General features: G+C 38.4%; 1 protein-coding gene across 3 annotated transcripts in view; it reads right to left on the bottom strand.

Annotated features, from left to right (window-relative positions):
- Positions 1 to 20,579, bottom strand: part of OCA2 (OCA2 melanosomal transmembrane protein) — a 424,742-nt gene that overhangs the window by 159,408 nt on the left and 244,755 nt on the right. For all 3 annotated transcript variants that reach the window (XM_040336315.1, XM_040336313.1, XM_040336314.1), the window contains exon 12: positions 7,409 to 7,465. In XM_040336315.1, the coding sequence (XP_040192249.1) occupies positions 7,409 to 7,465 (57 nt within the window). The remainder of the gene's footprint in view (positions 1 to 7,408; positions 7,466 to 20,579) is intronic.

Below are 20,579 nucleotides of genomic sequence, written 5' to 3'. Positions count from 1 at the left end.
GGGTTTGTGATAGCATTTCACTTCCTGGCTCCTTCACCGAGAGCCTTGCCAAGCCTCTGATTTGTCCTATCTGCCCTGACCCAAGCCTTACCTCTGTTTCAGTTTCTCTCGAGCTTAGCCTGAGTAATAGATCGACTACTCATTGCCCCCTGCCCTTTTTTCTGGATAATGGATATGGTACAGATTGCAACCTGCCCTGAACTTTGCCTGGAAAACAGATACGCTATTTATTGCTACTTGTCCTAACCTTTTTTCCTGGATAAGTGTACTGATTGTACTTACTTTTGCTGCTAGCCAGCCCAGACTACTGCAAGCCTGGCATTCAGCTAGTCACTAGTCCCGATTGGTTCCTGCATACTGCCCTACCTTGATCCATTATGCATCCTAAAGCCATCTGACACTGTACATGAACGCTCTATCTGGTTTGTTGGGAAGCATCATAGTTCTGCAAATATAGCAACACACCTCAAGTCATCCAAATACCTGTAAACATACTATCCTTAGTGGAAAGGCAGCTGATAAAGAAGAAACTAATGAAAGCTTCACTATTTTTGCAAAACAGGATGCGAACAGGGAAACCTTAAAACTTGTTGCTTTGTGTTTTGATCGTATTTCATATCCAACTTTGGCAATGCTCTATAGTGGAAACAATGACTAGTTCTTTAGCCCAACGTGGACCTGAACTCAAATATTTCAGATCTGTTGTCTTATATGCAACATTTGAAATTTTCATTGTGCCTAAGCAGTACCCATGAAAATGTATTTTCTTAAGATCATGCGGAGAAAAAAAAAAGCGCAATACTCTTCATGACTATCAAACCATGCAAAATTTGTTTCACTGAATGTTTGCCAAACAAAGGAAAAACTGCAACCCAAGAACATCGTGCTTAAACCCCTGTGGAAGCCGAATCTTACCTATTTGGCCTTTTTCAAGTTCAATTTTCAAGCTTTTGGTTAAAAAAAAAAAAAAAAAAAAAAAAAAAAAGGCATGGGTAACTGAGCACTGCCATGTAAGACATGTGCCAATGCAGAAAAAATAAAAACATGGCAGTGAGTGGACCTTTTCAAAAGGCTTAAAGTTTGAGAAGGGAATGTCTGAGCAGCTGACAATCATGGCCGCCTTTCATAAATTAACCTGTTGCAATTAAAAGGCAATCACACGCCCACCTCTGCCTTTGGAACAGCCTGTTTATCAGGACAATAACTGAGGGGAAAAAGAAAAAGCCACCATGCCAGCTGACTGATTTCTTCCCCCAAACCTGATGCAGAAAACAGCCAAGATGGTGCCAAAACACAGACCCGAGAAGCACTGCCTGTCTGCAAACACAGTGAACTGGTGGTGGCTGATCGCTCACATCCTGCTTCTCCCCATGAAAGATTTGGCTAAAAGGCCTGCCACATCACCATTACAGTAACCTCATACAAAGGCTCCTGTAATAAGTAAAAGACAAAATGTGTTATCTTGCACCATTTTGCATGAGATTCATGAATGCTGCAAATTTATTAAAAGAAATTCCAGCCCCAGACACACCAGCCTCAGCATTTCGGCTTAAATAAATGCTATTGACACCCCATAAAACATTCAGTTTGATTTACAAAAGTCTGTTACTCATATCCACATTCAAACTTCTCATATGGCAGGACTTACTACCTGGTATTTTACTTTGTTCATTGGTTTATTTACTATTGTTTTTTACATTTATTCTTGACAGGTAACACTCTCCACTAGATTTTTGACAGCTTACAATTTTTGCATATCGGTTTTAGATCTCAGATTAAAACTAAACTTTACCTATAACTTGAAAAAGAAAAAAAAAATCTTTAGCAAGGAACATACATTTTATAATAATAATGTTGCTGTGAAAAAATAGTGTGTGCTCTAATCTTCTGCCAGCATTGCTCTGGTTTCTTCTTGCCAGAAACTGCCATTTTTCTGAAATCCTGAGCAGCAGTAAATCTTTAGGCTGTCAGCAAATTGTCTTCCAGTGACTCTGATCTTAGGCATAATGCAAAAAAAAGAGCCACTGAGCATTTGTAAAACAGAATGAGACAGTGTATTACTGGTTTTGAAAAAGTATAGGCCCATATTTTTCATGTTTACATAGTTATATCTGAAAAATAGGCCAGCATTAGGTGAACTGCCAGGACTCATACTGATATACTGTATGTCCAAGAGACACACTTCAAGCACTGTCAACCAACCACATGGTAACATAAGGTTTTTACTATGAGTAAAAAAATCCAAAAGGTGTTATTGATTGCAAACACATGTTGGGCTTTCACCTCTATTCTTTCTTCAGACCCTGGAGATTATTTTGACCAGTCATAGTCTACAATCTCAGCACTTTAGATAACCTACAAGCTCACAATATACATCAAAAACATTTTTTTTCCCAAAAGCCTTCTTTTGAAAGATTTAATGGTATTCTCAAGCCATCTTATACTCTGGAAATGTTGTAAATGTCTCCCTTGAAAACCCTATCAAAACATATAAAATGTTCATCTACCGTGTCCTCTATTTTAGGAACTGAGGATCTGTATAATCCACTTTGCACTAAAAGTGCAAACTGCATTTGAAAGTGCACCGAAAGTGCAGTCACTGTAGATCCGAGGGGGGGCATGCAGGGAGAATAAAAAAAACAGCATTTTAGCTTGCACATGATTGGATGATATCAGCAGAGCTTCCCCTCATTTCAGATCTTCCCCACAGATTTATAGCGACTGCACTTCCAAGTGCACCTTCAGTGCAATTTCAAGTGCACTTTGCACTTGTAGTGCAAAGTGGATTTGCCTTTCGTAAATAACCCAACGAGTCCTATTCGATTTATTTATCACTTTGTTATAAAATCACCTTTCAACATGTATCAAAGACTGAAGTTGGCTGGATAATGCTCTTATTTCCATAGACATATTTATCATTCCATTTACCAAAAATGTTTGTGTGGAGGCTTAATTCTGCTTTGCTCATAAACCCACATTACAAGGACCACATGAAACAAGAATTGTCTTTTTTCAGATGCTTTTGAAGAGGATTTATTTATTATAGTACACCTATAAAGCCAGATCCAGTGAAATGTCAGACCTTTATATCATATACAAGTTCTTGAAAACACTAGGCATGTGCAAAAGGGAAAAATTAGTTTTGTTTCGTTTTAATTCGTTATTTAATTAATTTTGTTAAGTTGTATTTGTTACATGTGTTAAATTCGTTTTCGGAATTCGTTCGTTTTCGACCGAATTCGAAAAACCCGGTCGGATGCGATAATATTTCGACCGGATTCGATAATATTTCAATCGGATTCGAAAACAAATTCTATTTGAATCTAATTTGAAAACAATTCGATTCAAAAACAAATTCGAATGAAAATTGAAAGCAAATTTGAATCAAAATCTAAAAAATATAAATCAATTTTTAAAAAAGAATACAATAAAATAGAATATAAAATAATAAAACAATAGAATGAAAATCAAAGAACAGAATGGAATTTAATAGAATGTAATCAAATACAATAGAATATGACCTGGCTTCTTCTATCTATCTTCTATCTATCTTCCATTTTCTGAAATTCGAAATTCATATAGAATGAACTCAAATTTGAATAGAAAAATATTAGAAGAGTAGAATAAAAAAAAAAATATATATATATTTTTTTTTTATTCTACTCTTCTAATATTTTTCTATTCAAATTTGAGTTCATTCTATATTAGAAGAGTAGAATAATAAAAAAAAAATATATATATATATATATATATATATATATATATATATATATATATATATATATATATATATATATATATATATATATATATATATATATATATATATATATATATATATATTTTATTATTCTACTCTTCTAATATTTTTCTATTCGAATTTGAGTTCATTCTATATGAATTTTGAATTTCAGAAAATGGAAGATAGAAGATAGATAGAAGATAGATGGAAGAAGCCAGGTCATATTCTATTGTATTTGATTACATTCTATTAAATTCCATTCTGTTCTTTACTATTCTTTGATTTTGATTCTATTGTTTTATTATTTTATATTCTATTTTATTGTATTCTTTTTTAGAAATAGATTTATATTTTTTAGATTTTGATTCAAATTTTCAAATCGAATTGTTTTCGAATTCGATCGAATTTCGTCTGCGGGTTTTCGATTCGAAAACGTTCGTTCGGATTCGGTTAAATTCGTTAATATTACAATTAGGGAATTCGTATGCATCCGAATAATGAAAACTTTGTCCGAATTTTGATTCAGAACGAAATGCACATGCCTAGAAAACACTACCATAGTGCAAAACTTTGCAACTAATTCCAAAAACAAAGGATAGGTCTGCTTAACCAACATCAAGATCTGCTCAAAAAAAAAGCGCGCTTTTTTCACACAAGCTAAAAAAGTGGGAGCATTTTTAAGAAAAAAATAGTTCATAAACAAATATATGAAATCCAACATTTCTTCTTTATCTGACCATCTTGGGGGCATAATTACCAATCCCCTAGAAAGACCCAATTCTTCTAGCAAAGTTTTATGACTCAATAGGTTTCCCTGACTTCTGTCGTCCTACAGGTACACACAATTTAATGTAAGCTTCCCAAGATCTCCCCTGAGCAATTTGTGCTTCTCTTTAGAAGCCCTTTACTGCTAAAGAATTGGATGAGGTACTTTATCCCTTAATGCGCCTTTCACAGAGGAAGAGCTTTTGGCGGTGAACAAACCCTTAAAACGCGCTGTGGCTCCAGGCCCGGATGGGTTCACAGCTAGCTATTATAAAAACACTACGCAGCCATTTTAATCCCTCACTTAACCACTCTGTTTAAACACAATTCTGAAGGGAGACCAGTTTCCTCCAGAGATGACCCTGGCCAAACATGTCCTTCCCCCCTAAACCCCTTAAAGACCATTCCCTCCCACAAAACTACAGACCGATATCGGTCATTAACAATGACCTTAAGATCTTTAGTCGTGCTCTAGCTGACAGACTTGCTAATACCATTGAGACGCTGACCTCTCCTGACCAATCGGGCTTTATCCCAAACAGACTTATCACTGATAATATTCATATGACGCTGAATGTTCAAGATGCTAATCTACACAAGAAACATGTCCCGTTGTTGAGTCTGGACATCAATAAAGTGTTTGATAGCGTCCTTTGGCTTTACTTCTTTGTCCTACGCCATATGGGCTTCAGGAATGAATTCCTGATGGGTGTGCAGGCCTTGTACCACCATCCCTAGACGATAATTAGAATGCCAGGGTGTAACTGAGTTTTTTACACTGGGCAGGGGCACTCGGCAGGGGTGTCCTTTGTCGCCCCTGTTTTCCCTAACTTTAGAACCCCTGGCCACCGCTATCAAACATCCTGATATATCTGGCTATCCTTTGGCATCCACTAGTTAGTTTTGTTTCGTTTTAATTCGTTATTTAATTAATTTTGTTAAGTTAGATTTGTTACATGTGTTAAATTCGTTTTCGGAATTCGTTCGTTTTCGACCGAATTCGAAAAACCCGGTCGGATGCGATAATATTTCGACCGGATTCGATAATATTTCAATCTTTGCATGTATGCGGATGATGTCATGCTCTTTTTGACCCAACCCCAGATCTCCCTACCCAATCTGTTCACCCTTCTATACAAATTTGCCTCCATCTCGAGACTTACAGTTAATGTAACAAAGTCTACTGTGCTCCCCGTCAACTTATCCTCTGCTCAGTGTCAGACTCTCCATAATTCCTTCCCATTTCAGTGGTCAGTCGATAAAATTCCCCATCTATATCACACCGCATTGGAACTATCTGGCATGTGTGTCCCATCTTCATAATCTGCTTAAGGTTTGGAGCTCCTACCGCATTTCATTTCTTGGGAGAGTCACGGCAGTCAAAATAACCCTTTTACCAAAGCTTTTGTATCTTTTTAGAGCCCTTTCTATCATGATCCCTAAATCCTTTTTTGACAAACTACAGCAGGAGATCAAAAGGTTTATCTGGCAGGACAAGCAGCCCAGATTTTCCAAACATGTTTTATATAACTCTCAAGCCACCGGGGGTCTAGGTCTCCCAAATCTTTGGCTTTATTTCCTGGCCGCTCGATTCTCTCAGATGGCTCAATGGAATATCCCAGATTCCAATGTACCCTTGGTCAGGTTCGAATCGTTATCGATCAGACCTTATTTTCTCCCATATATTTTATGGTCCCCTTCCAACTTTGCACATAAACTAGCCTCCTTTACCTCCCTAGTGACACATTCTCTTGTCCTTTGGTATCGCTATAAGAACAGATTTTGCCTGAAGTCATCTGCGCCCAGAGGCTCATCTTTTCTGGGAGAACCCTTATTTTCCACGGCCTTTTAGCATCCTGAGAGTTTCTTGGTGGATTTCTAACTCCTTGGTCACCTTGGCCGATCTTCAACTTGGCAAATACATTTGCCACATTTGACCTCCTCCACTCACAAAAACAGATTCCACTTAGAGAACACTATAATTTTTTACAAATAAGACATTTTTATATTTCTCATTTTGCTCTGTCCCATCCTCTCCTCTCCTACTCCCTTTGAACGGATCTGCCGTGACTCCCCCAGGGGCAAAGGCCTAATTTCCGGCCTGTATAAATTGGCACTGGTTTCGTATTTCCCGGGGGATGCTCCATATAAACACAAATGGGAATCGGACTGTAACGAACAGTTCACTCCGAAAGTCTGGGACACAATGTTGGATAGCTTGCGCAAAGCCTCAAAGTCTCTAGTGGTTAGAGAAACGGCCTACAAAGTACTGACTAGATGGTACTATACCCCATCTAGGCTTCAAACCATGTTTCCAGGGACATCTGGACAATGCTTTAGGGGTTGCCAGCTCCCAGGTACCTTTAAACACATATTTTGGGACTGTGTACTACTTTCCCCAGCTTGGAAGAAAGTAACCGCCATTGTGTCTGCAATCGCTGGTACCTCTCTACAGCTCACAGTCTCCATGTGCCTTCTTGGAGCACCGATCCCAGGTATCTTCTGTAAGGAAGAAGGTCTTATACACACTATTTGTGTATCTACTTTGTGGGCTATTGTTCTGCACTGGGAGACCCCTGAAATACCCCTGTCCTTTATACTACACAGAATGGATTTGATTATGATAATGGAGAGGATTTTGTATACACTACAGGATAAGATGCACTTGTTTGAGAGTAGATGGGATGGTTGGAAAACCCATAGGCAAATTTTACTGCCATTAATGTGTGAATGTTTCTTTATCATTCATTTTTTTTTATGTACTGTCCTATGACTGTATATTTTACTTTGTCTCAATAAAAAACGGTTTGTAAACAAAAAGAGAATCACAAACTGCTAAATACCTATACAATAGAATGTATTAAAATTAGCCCTCCCCATAGAAATGCTGTCTTTACTTACTTTAACAGCACAGTAATCAAAGAATCCTGTTTCTGAGAACACTGCCACCAATATCATCTGAAAACAAAGATACAAATAGGTTATTCTGGAAAATAGTAGCTCTAGGCTTTGCACCTTTCGTTTAGAGAATGCAAAAGGAACTGGTCATATAAAAACATTCTGTCTCAGTATTTTTTTTTCTTTTTTTTATCTTCAAGGAGATAAAGTAGTAAGAATGATGTGCTGCTAACTGGGTGATAGAATGCATTAGCATGGTAGAAAAATATTTTTTGTAGTAACTGGTAACAAAGAAAAGTAAAATGATTGTCACAATGGATGAAACATTATAGTGTTATTTACTTATCCGATATACTGATGGTGTACATTTCTATTACCTTCAATCACACTGAATTTTAAAATCAAGGTGCTTTTTTCGAATGTGTGGTAAAAAGTTGGTCATTGAAAAAAAAAAAGAAAAAAAAAATACATTTTTCAGAAGCAGATTGTTTTACATACAGTATAGCTTGTTTTACAACTGACAAGTTTCAAGACAGACAAAAACATAAAAACATGATCTGAGAACACACCAGTGCTTTACATTTTGCAAAGTGTAATTTGGGGAGCTTTAATGCCTGGCTATCACTCTTTTGGCTTCCATTAGGATATGGCTAACCAGCTTAAATTGGGTATTGGTGCAAGCACTTTTTTTGTTTTGTTTTTATTGGTTTAACACTTTGTACAGATCCTTGTGAAAAGATACACCAGTAACTGTATATATCAGGCTATTAAGCTTGGTCCAGAAATGCTTACCATTCAGACAATTCTACCAGATTTACCAGTACAAACTGCCAGTTTGACATCCTTTGAAATAAAGTTATGACATGGCAAAAGAGCGTCTGGACACTTGTGTGTATTTTTTTTTTTTTTTTTATTTAGTCTGGTATTTTTCCCTTTTTTTGTACTTTAGCAGAGAAGGAAAATTTTCCATATGTGTACTTCATTAGCAAGGACACAGAAGACAAAATTAAGAATTTCTGAACCACAAGCTAGAACAAAAAGTCAAGCTATAACAATAAACATACTTTGCAATTTCAGCTTCTTAAAGGGTATATATTGTAGATATAAAGAATGCATGTATTTGCTAAAATATAAGTCACAGAGTCTCCAATTCATAATTGTATCCAATATTATATATTTTCCACTACCTCTCAGTGCTACATTTGAAACACAGGCTTTCTAGCACTTGGCAGAAAAACTGTGCAGCAGGTAGTGTTGTATGGACACAAAATATGGCAGATAGACTGCATTTTGCCCATAGATGCTGAATCCTCTAATGCAGGGGTCCCAAAGACAGACACATGATGGGATTTCAGCAAAACTGAAAGCCCAAAGTTTGCCAATTCCGGCTTTTCCCCCCTCCAAATCACAAGAAAAAGTATAGCAACACAAGTCTTTGACTTTTTGGGTGTGTCAATAAAGTCCTGCTGATGTGCATCTCCCTTCAGTAAACCAGTCCACACATCCCCCATGTAATGGAGATGAACAAAGGCTGGTATGTTTGAAATGCAGCCCGAGTTACAGCCATGACTCCATCCATGAAAAAAAAAAATAGTAGAGTTTGAGAAGCTACTCAGGAACAGGAAGCGTATTATTCTCAAGGTTTCCATTTGAAAGTAAAAATAGACAAAAGCCTGAAAAAACAAAATTAAGCCACCTCACCTCGGGTAAGCTGCAATATATTTATTGTTTTTTTTTTCTTATTTTGGTAGCGTTTTTTATTTAACAGTATGCACCAGATAACAATTATACATTGGGATTTACTAAAGGCAAATCCACTGTGCACTACAAGTGCACTTGAAAGTGCAGTCACTGTAGATCGGAGGGGAAGATTTGAAATGAGGGGAAGCTCTGCTGATTTCTATCATCCAAGCAAGCAAAAATGCTGTTCCAAGTGTATTTGTATTGTATTTGCCTTTAGTAAATAAAAACCATTGACTGCATTCAGCTGCATAATGCACATTCCAGATCAATACAAGGCAATACACAATCTGACAAATAAGCAAAAGAGATATTGGTGTGCATATAAAAATTGCACCAATCCAAAAGACTCAATACAGTATGCAGGTATATTTTACACTAGGTAAAATAGGACTATGTAAGCTGACATATCGCGTTGGGAAAGGCCTCTATTGAATGGATCCACTAGTGATCACTGAGTGAAATCAGAGTGCAAAAGTATGCAGAAGCCAGGTGTATCCACAACAGTAGAGAAATAGGCAAGAGGGGAACTTCGGTTGGGTTTCCTGGTGTCAAAGAATTATGAAGCAATGGCATAATTCTCCATTGAGGATACAGACAGCACTTAAATCTTGGCAGACATTTTGAATCCTGCAGTTCCTACTATGGATTGATTGTAGGCATTACTTCATTACCATTCTCAAAAAAAAAAAAAAAAAAAAAGATATATAATAAAACACCACAGTATCCCATCACAATCAGATCTAGTTTTATTCTTGAAGCTAGATAATTGAAAGCTAAATGGGAAATCCATGGTAATTAAAAACGTATGTTATTTTCCAATACTTTGTTAGGATGCCTAAGCAAAAACACCTAAAAAGCAAGCAATTTTCAAGAGCTTAGCATTCAATATGTCAAAACAGCCTGACTGTTCAGTACAAGTTGCAGGCATTATGTAGTCATGGATACAAGCCCTATTGGTCACTCTAGTGTAATCAGTTTTCATCAAACTGTATTTCTATTGAAAGAAATGGCTATTATTGACTTTATTGCAATGAACAGGAAAGAACGTATCATAATTTACTAGATAATCACAAATTTTAGCTATGGTTTTAAATACAACAACTGTGTTTGCGCAGAACTGGATTGCTAAATAAAGATATACAATTAAACATTCTAGCTAACAACATATGTAATTATGAGTGCATGATTAGGCAGTCAGTTTATGAAAATCTAATATGCTTTGATGTATATGAATGTCTTGTTTAATATTGTATATTTAATGTGTATGAAAACAATATAATCAGTGAGGGACAAACAATGCTAGTGTTAGTGCATACAAAAGACATGTTGGCTGTATACATGCTATATAAATAGCAAACTTAATATTGCATTTTATAAATTAAATACAGCATCTATTAGGTCAAAAATATAGGAATAAATATGGAGAAATATCGAAGACATGGACATGGGATCAATGTTTTGGGTGGTTTTAACTAGTTTTATACCTGCCCTATAACTTTAAGAAAATACATTTACAATGTCCCCATGTGCAAATCTGCCACGTATAGACAACTATGCACCGCATCATAAAATAGCAATGATCCTCCAATGATCAAAAAAAAAAAAAAAAAAAAAGACTCAAACTGATGTATCTGAAGAATCTTGTAAAGAAAGCACAATCACACGATGGTAAAAAAAAAACATAATAAAATTCATAGAGGAACAAGGTCATATCTTCTCTCCAAAATCAGCTCTTCCTCCCTTTTGAACAGTTTTCATGTACATCTTGTATCCTGTAGTGTGGTCCGAGTGGTAGTGACAGCTTGTGGCAGTGCTGATTTTATACTGCCATCAAAGCAAATAAGGTCCACCCCCTAGGTGGGCACTTTTCCCAATGGGAAACCAAAAGATAGTGGCCATCTGTTGGGCATGTTACTGGTCATGCACCAGCGCCACAGCAAAGATGTCACTGCTTATGCCCACATGCAAACCCAGCACCACCACAACCAATATAGTCACAGGCAGAGCACGCCGTAAGTGCGCATAAGCCCCAGCTGCCACCAATAGGCAGCTGGGGCCCAGCATGACGAGACCAAGAGACAATTCACGGGCCCACCCGCTGGTCATGGTGTCTCAGAAGGGGAGGATAGACATTTCAATCCAAATCATTCTGAAAATTATTAGATGAAACATTTTATGAAAACTAAACTAAATGAATTCAGAAACTAAACGAAATTAGTAACAACGAATCTATCCAAAACAAATTCTTCCATTCTTCACATGTCTACATTTTAACATTAACTTTCTATTACAACTTTATAGTTGTATTTTATAGATTGCCTGATATAGAGTATGGCATTTAAAACATTCATTTTTTTATAAAGGTTCTATTTAATGACATGTCAAACTGAATGTGCAACAGTCCTGTGCTGTCAAGTGTATTTTCCAAAATACATTTTGACAGAACTACAGGTAGCCCAAAAAATAATGAAGAAAAAAGTTCAAATGACAATTACTGTACTCCTAACTTTCAGCTGACCATGACACGTCCATCTGGCTCATAATAGTTCTGGGATTGGACTATTAATCATAAAATAAAATTTGGAGGAATAGCAATGCATAGCAGAAAGCTGCAACTGGAAGCATGTTCTTTTATATGCCGAATTTTCACAATCATGTAAAAACAATATTTGTCAGGAAATACTTAGACAGTGAAACATACTTCACACATTTAGAGCATTTCTAAAAAGAAAAATCTGCTCTGCCAGCAGTCTTCTGAATACTTAGTGAGATTAAACAGAGTTTTGTAACCCTAAGTATTATATATATGAAACAACTACCCTGCTATTTGTTGGATCATCAGTCTCCACAGACCTAAGAGCAGTAGGGATAAACTTAAAGCGGATCTCCCACGGCCATACGTTTGTTTTTTTTTGCAGTCATTAATTGGTTAAAGCGGGGGTTCCGCGGGAATAAGTTTTTTTTTTCCAGATCGTTCTGCCGCTCTTACCTTAGATAACATGGTGTCTTAATACTATAGCCGCCAGCATTCTGTTTCAGCCGCAAACGATGATTTATACAATTCTTGGATGGACGCTTCCATCTTGCTTGTGGGCACTCTGAAGCCTACAAGCAAATCCTTCCGGGATGCGGTGAATGCCGATATCCCAGCATTCACCGCTCTATCCCGCACATGTGCAGTGTTGATGGCAAACGGCGCCGTCAACACTACACAGTTGCCATCACAACGGCTGGCGTCCTGAGAAGTTCACGCCCCGTTGTGACGAGACACACACACACACACACAGCATCTTTTCTCACTCCCAGGAGACATCGCGCTCAGCCGGGAATTCTAAAGGCAAGCCCACTCCCGCGGGGAAAGGAACCCGGAAGCAACAATAAATGCTGCCGAATCAAGGTAAAGAATGCGATTAAAAAAAAAAAAACGATGGATTATACATAAACGATGGCTGGTGGTATGAGTCGGTTGACTCTGAAGGTGAACCTCCGCTTTAATGTCATACTTAAACAGTACTCACTTTTTAGCGGTTTTTAGTCCTCCGCTTCCCGATTTCGTATGGAATTCAAACGTATATTCTCCCAGTACCGCTGTTTCCATTTTGCTCGTGGGCATGTAAAGCCCACAAGCACTCATTTCCGTGTTGCATCAGCATTCACTGCACGTTACGTCGGGCAGGGACGTCAGTTTCCGGGTTGCCATAACAATGGGCGGCATCGTAATCAAAAGTTACCGCCCCATTGTTATGGTGAGCAAAGCTCAGGTGATAAATACCGTACAAAGCATAGCTCAGTACGGGAGAGAGCTACAGCTACGTTACTTCCGTTTTAGGAAATAACGCGATAACTCGTCCTGGGAGCAATGACAAAAGCTCCCAGGAGACAATACGGTTAAAGGATATGACGAACTACCCGCAATTTACCCGCACAAGAGAGACAGGAAGCCGAGTGACAGATGGTGAAAACAAAAGGTACTGTCACAAAAAAAAAAAAAATCCGTTCTGTAATGCATTCGGGTATACTATTTGAATAAGATAATGTTGATAAATAGGGTGGAGCTCTGCTTTAAAAGTGGTTGTAAACCCTTACATATATCCGGTGAAGTGACTGAAATACAGATAAAAAACAACTCCTCCTACCAAAGTTGAACTTGTTTGTTTATTTACAATCATCTCTTTTCTACAGCCAAAGTCCACAATTTATAAAGCTTGTCCGAGTGTTAAAAAAAGGGGCGGGGCGGAGAGCTGAAGTTAAGGGGCAGAGGAGCGTAGGGAGGAGAGCTCCGAGAGCTGATTGGAGCAAAGGGAAGGCAAGGCAAGGCAAGGAAATGGGACACCCCCCACCCCTTGCTGTCAATAAGCTGGAGTTCCTTCCCCTGTCACAATTTTCCTATTTTTCTCTTGGTGCCAGGAAAAATTGTCAGAAGTGACTCAGAGGAAAGAGGCAGCACTATAAAGAGCTATGCCTTGTTCATATTTCATGTCTGAGGTTTACTACTTGAAGGTTCAATCCAAACAAAAGTTCAGACTGAACTTTGGTTGTTCGGGAACTTGCCTGAACAGTAGACTATTTGCTTGTTTGGCAGAATCTGAACATCCTACATAGAATTTTTTTTATGGCACCTGCTGCGTACTTGGCAACCAGTGACGTTACTTGACAGGATATGGGTCCGATGTGTTCTTGTGGGAAACCCCAAGCCATTTTTTTCTTGTGTTTAGGGTCCTTCATTAACATTACAGACCCTCATCTAGGATTTGCATCTGCTATAGATGAGGGAAGTTCCTGACCACATCAATTGCAACAGCTTTTTTTGAAAATGTCAGTTTCGCTGTAGTACAGTAGGTTGTATATATTGTACAAATGCACCACTTCACATGCAGCTTCAGGGTATCCCTGAGGCATGTTATGTAAAAGGAACTTTGTATTTTAAATGGTTCACTTAAAGCAATATTAAAATCATTAATCCTCAAAACAGAATTGTTTTTTATTTTTTATTTGCTTTGGTACGTTTTCACGGGGTTGCACCCCCTATGGTATTTGACAAACCATTGCTGATTAGCCTAGAAATTTGGCATTCTAGTTTTTAACATTTGGCTCCAGTATATTTCAATAGGGTTGGGTTCCCAAACGTCAGTTTGCCCAACCCATCTTGAACCAAACCCGGGTACATTTGGCTCATACCAAAGGATAAGGGTACTTTTTACTCAAAGGAAAACTTTAAAGTGTATTTCAACTTTTCAGAAAACTCATGTTTCTGTGATCTTATTTATACAGCATACCATTTTTTTCCCTTTTAAATATCTCCCATTATTTAGAGGTTTCTTAAGAGAAGGCCTCGTGGCTGACTTCAAAGAGTTTTGAACAATTACAGAGTAAGCCCGTCCTAAAGTCTTGTATACACAGGCCAAAAATCTGACTGACTTTCAGTCTGCATGTACAGCAGTCTCACAACCGGATTCTGTCAAATGGGCAGGCTAGAAAACCAGCATCCGATCAGTGCCAATAGCCAAGGGCAGTCCCCCTGTCAGAACACAAAGGTACAGTGGGGGAGATCACTACACTAACATTGCTTGTGTTAGTACAGAGAGATCGGTTTATCCATTCAGCCCACTGGGTAATATGAAAAAAAAAAAAAACTTCTAGTGTGTACCATGCTTAAGGATAAGCTGAGCCTCCTTTCATTAACATACAATGCAAAAAGCCTAGCTTTTAAACTTTAGCATTTTGTTAGGATAGTGTGTTAAAATCTAGTTTACAACCAATAATCAGGATCAGTCTGTACAGTACAGTGTTAATTATGGCAAACACAGCTGCTCAGCCCCCTAAACAAATTACTAGTGGGATTTGCAGTGCTTACATTTTCAGAACAGAACACCTAAAAAAGGTAAGATGCTACTTTCAATTTTTGTTTTTTATGCTACATTAACCACTTTACTACCGCCCGCCGCCAATTGATGGCGGCACGATAATGCGCTAGTTCTGGGAGGACATCATATGATGTCCTCGCCTTGCCGAGCCACTAGGGGGCATGCGCACCCGCCGCGTTACTGGGAACCCAAAGCGTGTGCCCGGCGGCCGCGATGGCTGCCGGGCACCCACGATTGCCCAGTAACTGAGCAGTTTACAAACAGAGATCCACGTTCTGTCAGAGAGAGGAGACCGATGCTGTGTCCCTTGTACATAGGGACACAGATCGGTCACCTCCCCCAGTCAGTCCCCTCCTACTACAGTTAGAATCACTCACTAGGGTACACATTTAACCTCTTGATCGCCCTAGTGGTTAACCCCTTCCCTGCCAGTCACATTTACACAGTAATCAGTTCATATTTAATAGCACTGTTCGCTGTATAAATGTGAATGATCCCAAAATGGTGTCAAAAGTGTCCGCCGCAATATCGCAGTCACGATAAAAAAAATCACTTATCACCACCATTACTATTAAAAAAAAAAAAAGCTATAAATGTATCCCCTATTTTGTAGCCGCTATAAATTTTGTGCAAACCAATCAATATATGCTTAGTGCGATTTTTTTTTACCAAAAATATGTAGAAGAATACGTATCAGCCAAAACTGAGCAAACATTTTTTTTATATATATTTTTGGGGATATTTATTATAGCAAAAAGTAAAAAATATTGCTTTTTTTTTCTTCAAAATTGTCACTCTTGTTTATAGCGAAAAAAATAAAAACCGCAGAGGTCATCAAATACCACCAAAAGAAATCTCTATTTGTGGGGAAAAAAATGATTAAAATTTCATTTGGGTAAAGTGTTGTATGACCGCGCAATTGTCATTCAAATTGTGACAGCGCTGAAAGCGGAAACATGTCTTGGTCAGGAAGGGGGTGAAGTGCCCAGTATTGAGGTGGTTAAAGGGTTTGTATGTAAATAAGACTATGCCAGCTCCTCTATTAGAGGCTGGCATTGCACACTATGTCCGTAGTTTTAAAAATAGAGGCGCTGTAAATACCTAATTTGAGCTATCTTCAGGCTGGTCACATCTCTTGCGGCCGCTTTACAGCTCCGATACATTGCTTCTGAAGGAGGGGCCATGATCATCCTCTGACGTCAGCTGGGGAGATCATTTGCCACTCGTCTCCTCTGCAGAAGCTCTGTCTCATAGCTGTCAAGTGCCAGGGAGTCAAGTGACCGGCCTGAAGACAACTCAAATTAGGCATTTACAGCGCTCGTTTTTTTAAACTAATGACAGTGTGCTATGCCAGCCTCTAATTGTGGGCCGGAGACAGACGACACAGAAGGGGAGGACAGGCAGGAAGGAGGGGGGAGAAAGGAGAGCAGAGCAGGGAAGCACTTTGACCACGGTGATCAGGGCGGAGCTGCACTGGTTATTGTGGTCTGTTTAGAGAGGGTATACAGGAAGTGCAATGTTCAGTTTTTGTTTATTTTTTACAGTTTAGGAGGGGGGAGATTACATAGCACAAACACTGTGCTGTGTAATCTGCTTTAAGGGAGCACGATCAGCATGTTTTTTGGTGGGTTAACGAAAACTTTAATATGAACACGTAACAAATTTAAAGTAGGTGTTATCCAAATTTGGTAGCAAAAGTGAAAATAAACTTTAAAATATATTGTATACTTCAGCCACTGTAGTTCACATGACCTAGTTCAGGCGCGGTTTGCCTAAAGCCATTTCCCTGATGAAAGCACAATGCTTACTGAAGCATCACATAAAACATTTTTTTCAACTAAAGACATGCTATAAATTTCTCTTAGATTCATAAAAAGTGATTGCAATTGAACACTTTTTATCTATGCAAGAACTTGTAATGCTGCTTTTGATATACAGTACAGTATAAAATGCCTAATCTCCTTCTGAGAATTGTATGTTTCTGCTATATTTGGTGTTACCTCAAATTAAAGTGTAATTTCAGCACTGAACATATCTTCATAATGTCTTAACCTTTTCTTAAATATCATAAGAGCTTCTGAAATGTCATTCTTCTTAAATGTAACTACTCTGAGTAAGACAATAGAAAATTGTGGCATATTATAGTATAACATGAACTGCTTGACCTACAGGCTTTTTTTTTTTGCCATTTTCTAAAATCTATTATGGAATGCAAAGTTCATAAATACATGAGCAACTTAATAAGTAACTCCATATGAGTTTACTGCAGTTCTCTTCTTAAAATGGTTTGTGCATACTTTCTTTAGATACTTTAGGACCAAACCTATCAGATTGAAATTTACTGACACGACATCCAAAATTTACTGGCATTTCCAAAAGTTACAAAAATTACTGTTTTAACCTCTTGACCACCGCCCCATGTCAAAAAGACGTCCTCTTTTTAAAGATGGATATCTCGGTAACGGCAGCAGCTGCTGCCACAACCGAGTTATCCATCTCTTCAGTGGGCGGTCCTGTACACGATAGCGGCGGTCTCTGCGGCGGATTCACCGTAAGATCGCCGTTATCGGGAGAGGGGCCCCCCACCCACCGCTCTCCCGCGCCCTCCGCCGCTTACCGGAGCCGTCGGTAGCGGCGGAGGCGATCGGGTCCGTTCAGGCAGCTGACTGGGGTTGCGAGTGAGGGAAAAATGTCCTTCACCTGTCCCCATAGCTCTGCTGGATGGAAGTGACGTCAAAACATCAGTCCCGTCCAGCGTCTTAAAGAAACATTTTTTTTTTGTCATTTAAAAAAATGACAGTTTCAATATTTTTTTTCTTTTGTTTGCATTTAAGTCTAAATATAAGATCTGAGGTCTTTTTGACCCCAGGTCTCATATTTAAGAGGACCTGTCATGCTTTTTTCTATTACAAGGGATGTTTACATTCCTTGTAATAGGAATAAAAGTGATAATTTTTTTTTAATTCAGTGTAAAAAATTAACTAAATAAAAATAAACAAAAACATTTTTTTTTAAAGCGCCCCGTCGAGCTTGCGCACAGAAGCATAGGCGAATAGCGCCCACATATGAAAACTGTGTTCAAACCACACAAGTGAGATATCGCCCCGATCGTTAGAGCGAGAGAAATAATTTTAGCTCTAGACCTTCTCTGTAACTCAAAAAATGCAACCTGTGGAATTTTTTAAATGTCGCCTATCAAAATTTTTAAGGGTAAAAGTTTGACGGCATGCCACGAGCGGGCGCAATTTTTAAGCTTGACATGTTGGGTATCATTTTACTTGGCGTAACATTATCTTTCACAATATATAAAAAAATTGGGCAAAATTTATTGTGGTCTTATTTTTTAATTCAAAAAAGTGTTTTTTTTTCCCCAAAAAAAAGTGCGCTTGTAAGACCGCTGCACAAATACGGTGTGACAAAAAGTATTGCAATGACTGCCATTTTATTCTCTAGGGTGTTAGAAAAAAATATATATAATGTTTGGGGGTTTTAAGTAATTTTCTAGCAAAAAACTGTTTTAGTCTCGTAAACACCGAATCTGAAAAACAAGCCCGGTGGGAAAGAGGTTAAGTACAAATTTCAGTATTTAAGCTACAAATAAGTACAATATGCAATTAGACATGTGATTTAAGGCAGATATTAAGTCAAAAAACATATATTTCTTATTTTTTTCGATATAGTAAGTAGCTCAGGGAAAGGACTCAGAAGGGCAAGAAATAAGAAATGGGCAGCACACAAACATAAAATTGACTCTCACAGTAATACTGACAACAGTGTGCAGCAGCACAGATCCCCAACACAACAGGTCCCCTCCAAAGTCACAGTGACAGTCTCTCACCACACCAGGTGATCCCCCCACTCCAAACAGCATTGACAGTCCTGCGCCTGACTTGCCTTGCTACCATCCCCACACAAGGCTCCGACCACTCCACTTGGCTCCCTTGCACCATGACATCACACGACACTCTCAGGCACCACCTCCACCAGTCCTGTCCCCTGCCGGCACTGACTGAACACACTTCAGAAGGCACTGGGATGGTCTCGGCCGCCACCGGACAAGAACTGTGCAGTTCTGAGTCCAGTGTCACAGCCATATTTTTTACAGGCAACCTTTTCCTTTTACTGGCAGAAGAAAAGAGTATTTTTACTGGCACCCGGTAAAAAATGGCCAAACGGTTGGCAACACTGCTCGAAACTTCTTTTCACAGATTCATCTTCTTCAGTTGTGTAAGAGAAGTCATTGTCGATACAACACTAAAGCCTCATACACACACGATTGGTTTTCCATCGGACAAATCCGTGGCTTTTTGCCCGAAGGGCGTTGGCCGTGAACTTGTTCTGCATACAGACAGAACATAACTTTTTCAGCCAACATTCACAAAACGACATGGTTTCTCTGCTCTTTAGCGCCACCCTTTGAGCAACTTAAAATGTTATCTTATGGTTAGCATTGGTTCGGAGAATGCGTGTTTGTACTTTGGATTTTAGTTCTACGGATTTTCTTTACACACGATCGGATTATCTGACAGAACATATTTGTTGTTGGACAATTTGAGAGCATGACCATCCAACATTCCGACAATTGTCTGATGGAGCATACAGACGGTGGGATTATCCGACAAAACACATCCATCACACAATTGTCGAAATATCCGATCATGTGTACGGGCCTTTACGGGCCTTTATAAGTTATCACAACAGCAACAGGCTGGTGGTTTTTATCAGACAAAGGAACTGAAAAGCAAGCAGCTCTCTTCAGATAACCAATGAAGCTTTGGGAATTCTAGTTATGTATCAAAAGTTTATTTGTAAAGATTATCCACTTGACCTCCGAAAGATTTACCCACCCCCCTTAATGACCAGGTAATTTTTGCTATATGACACTGCTTTACTTTAATAGACAATTGTGCAGTCATGCAACGCTGTACACAAATGTAATGTATAATTATACAGGATTTATATAGAGCCAACAGTTTATGCAACGCTTTACAACATGAGGTAAGAGTACAGTTACAATACAGGAAGAAACCAAACTTTTGGTGCGATTTGATCACCTTTTTTTTTCAGTTTTTTTTGTGGTATAAAAGCAAAAAGACGAACATTTTTTTTTATTTATTTTTTACAAAAGATTTCTTGATCATTTAGGCTGATGTGTATTCTGCTACATTTTTATGTAAAAAAATCCCAATAAGTGTATATTGATTGGCTTGCGCAAAAGTTATAGCATCTACAAACTATAGTATATATACTGGAAATTGTATTTATACTAGCAATGGCTGCGATTAGAGACTTATAGTGGGACTGTGCCACGGATAATCAAATACATGACACTTTTTGGGAACCAGTGACACTAATACAGTGATGAGTGCTAAAAAGATACATGGTCACCGTACTAATGATGACATAGAAGGGGTTAAACATCTAGGGTGATCAAAGGGTTAAATGTGTGCCTAACCAGTGTTTGTGTGTATGTACTGTGAGATGCTTTCACCAACAGGACAGAACTCTGTATTGGTTACATAGACAGAGCTCTGTCCGGTCTTCCTCCTCACCAATCAGCAGGCCTT

This window comes from Rana temporaria, chromosome 2 (genome assembly GCF_905171775.1).
Source record: "Rana temporaria chromosome 2, aRanTem1.1, whole genome shotgun sequence".
Taxonomy (NCBI): domain Eukaryota; kingdom Metazoa; phylum Chordata; class Amphibia; order Anura; family Ranidae; genus Rana; species Rana temporaria.
This window is presented reverse-complemented; position numbering and strand designations above follow the sequence as displayed.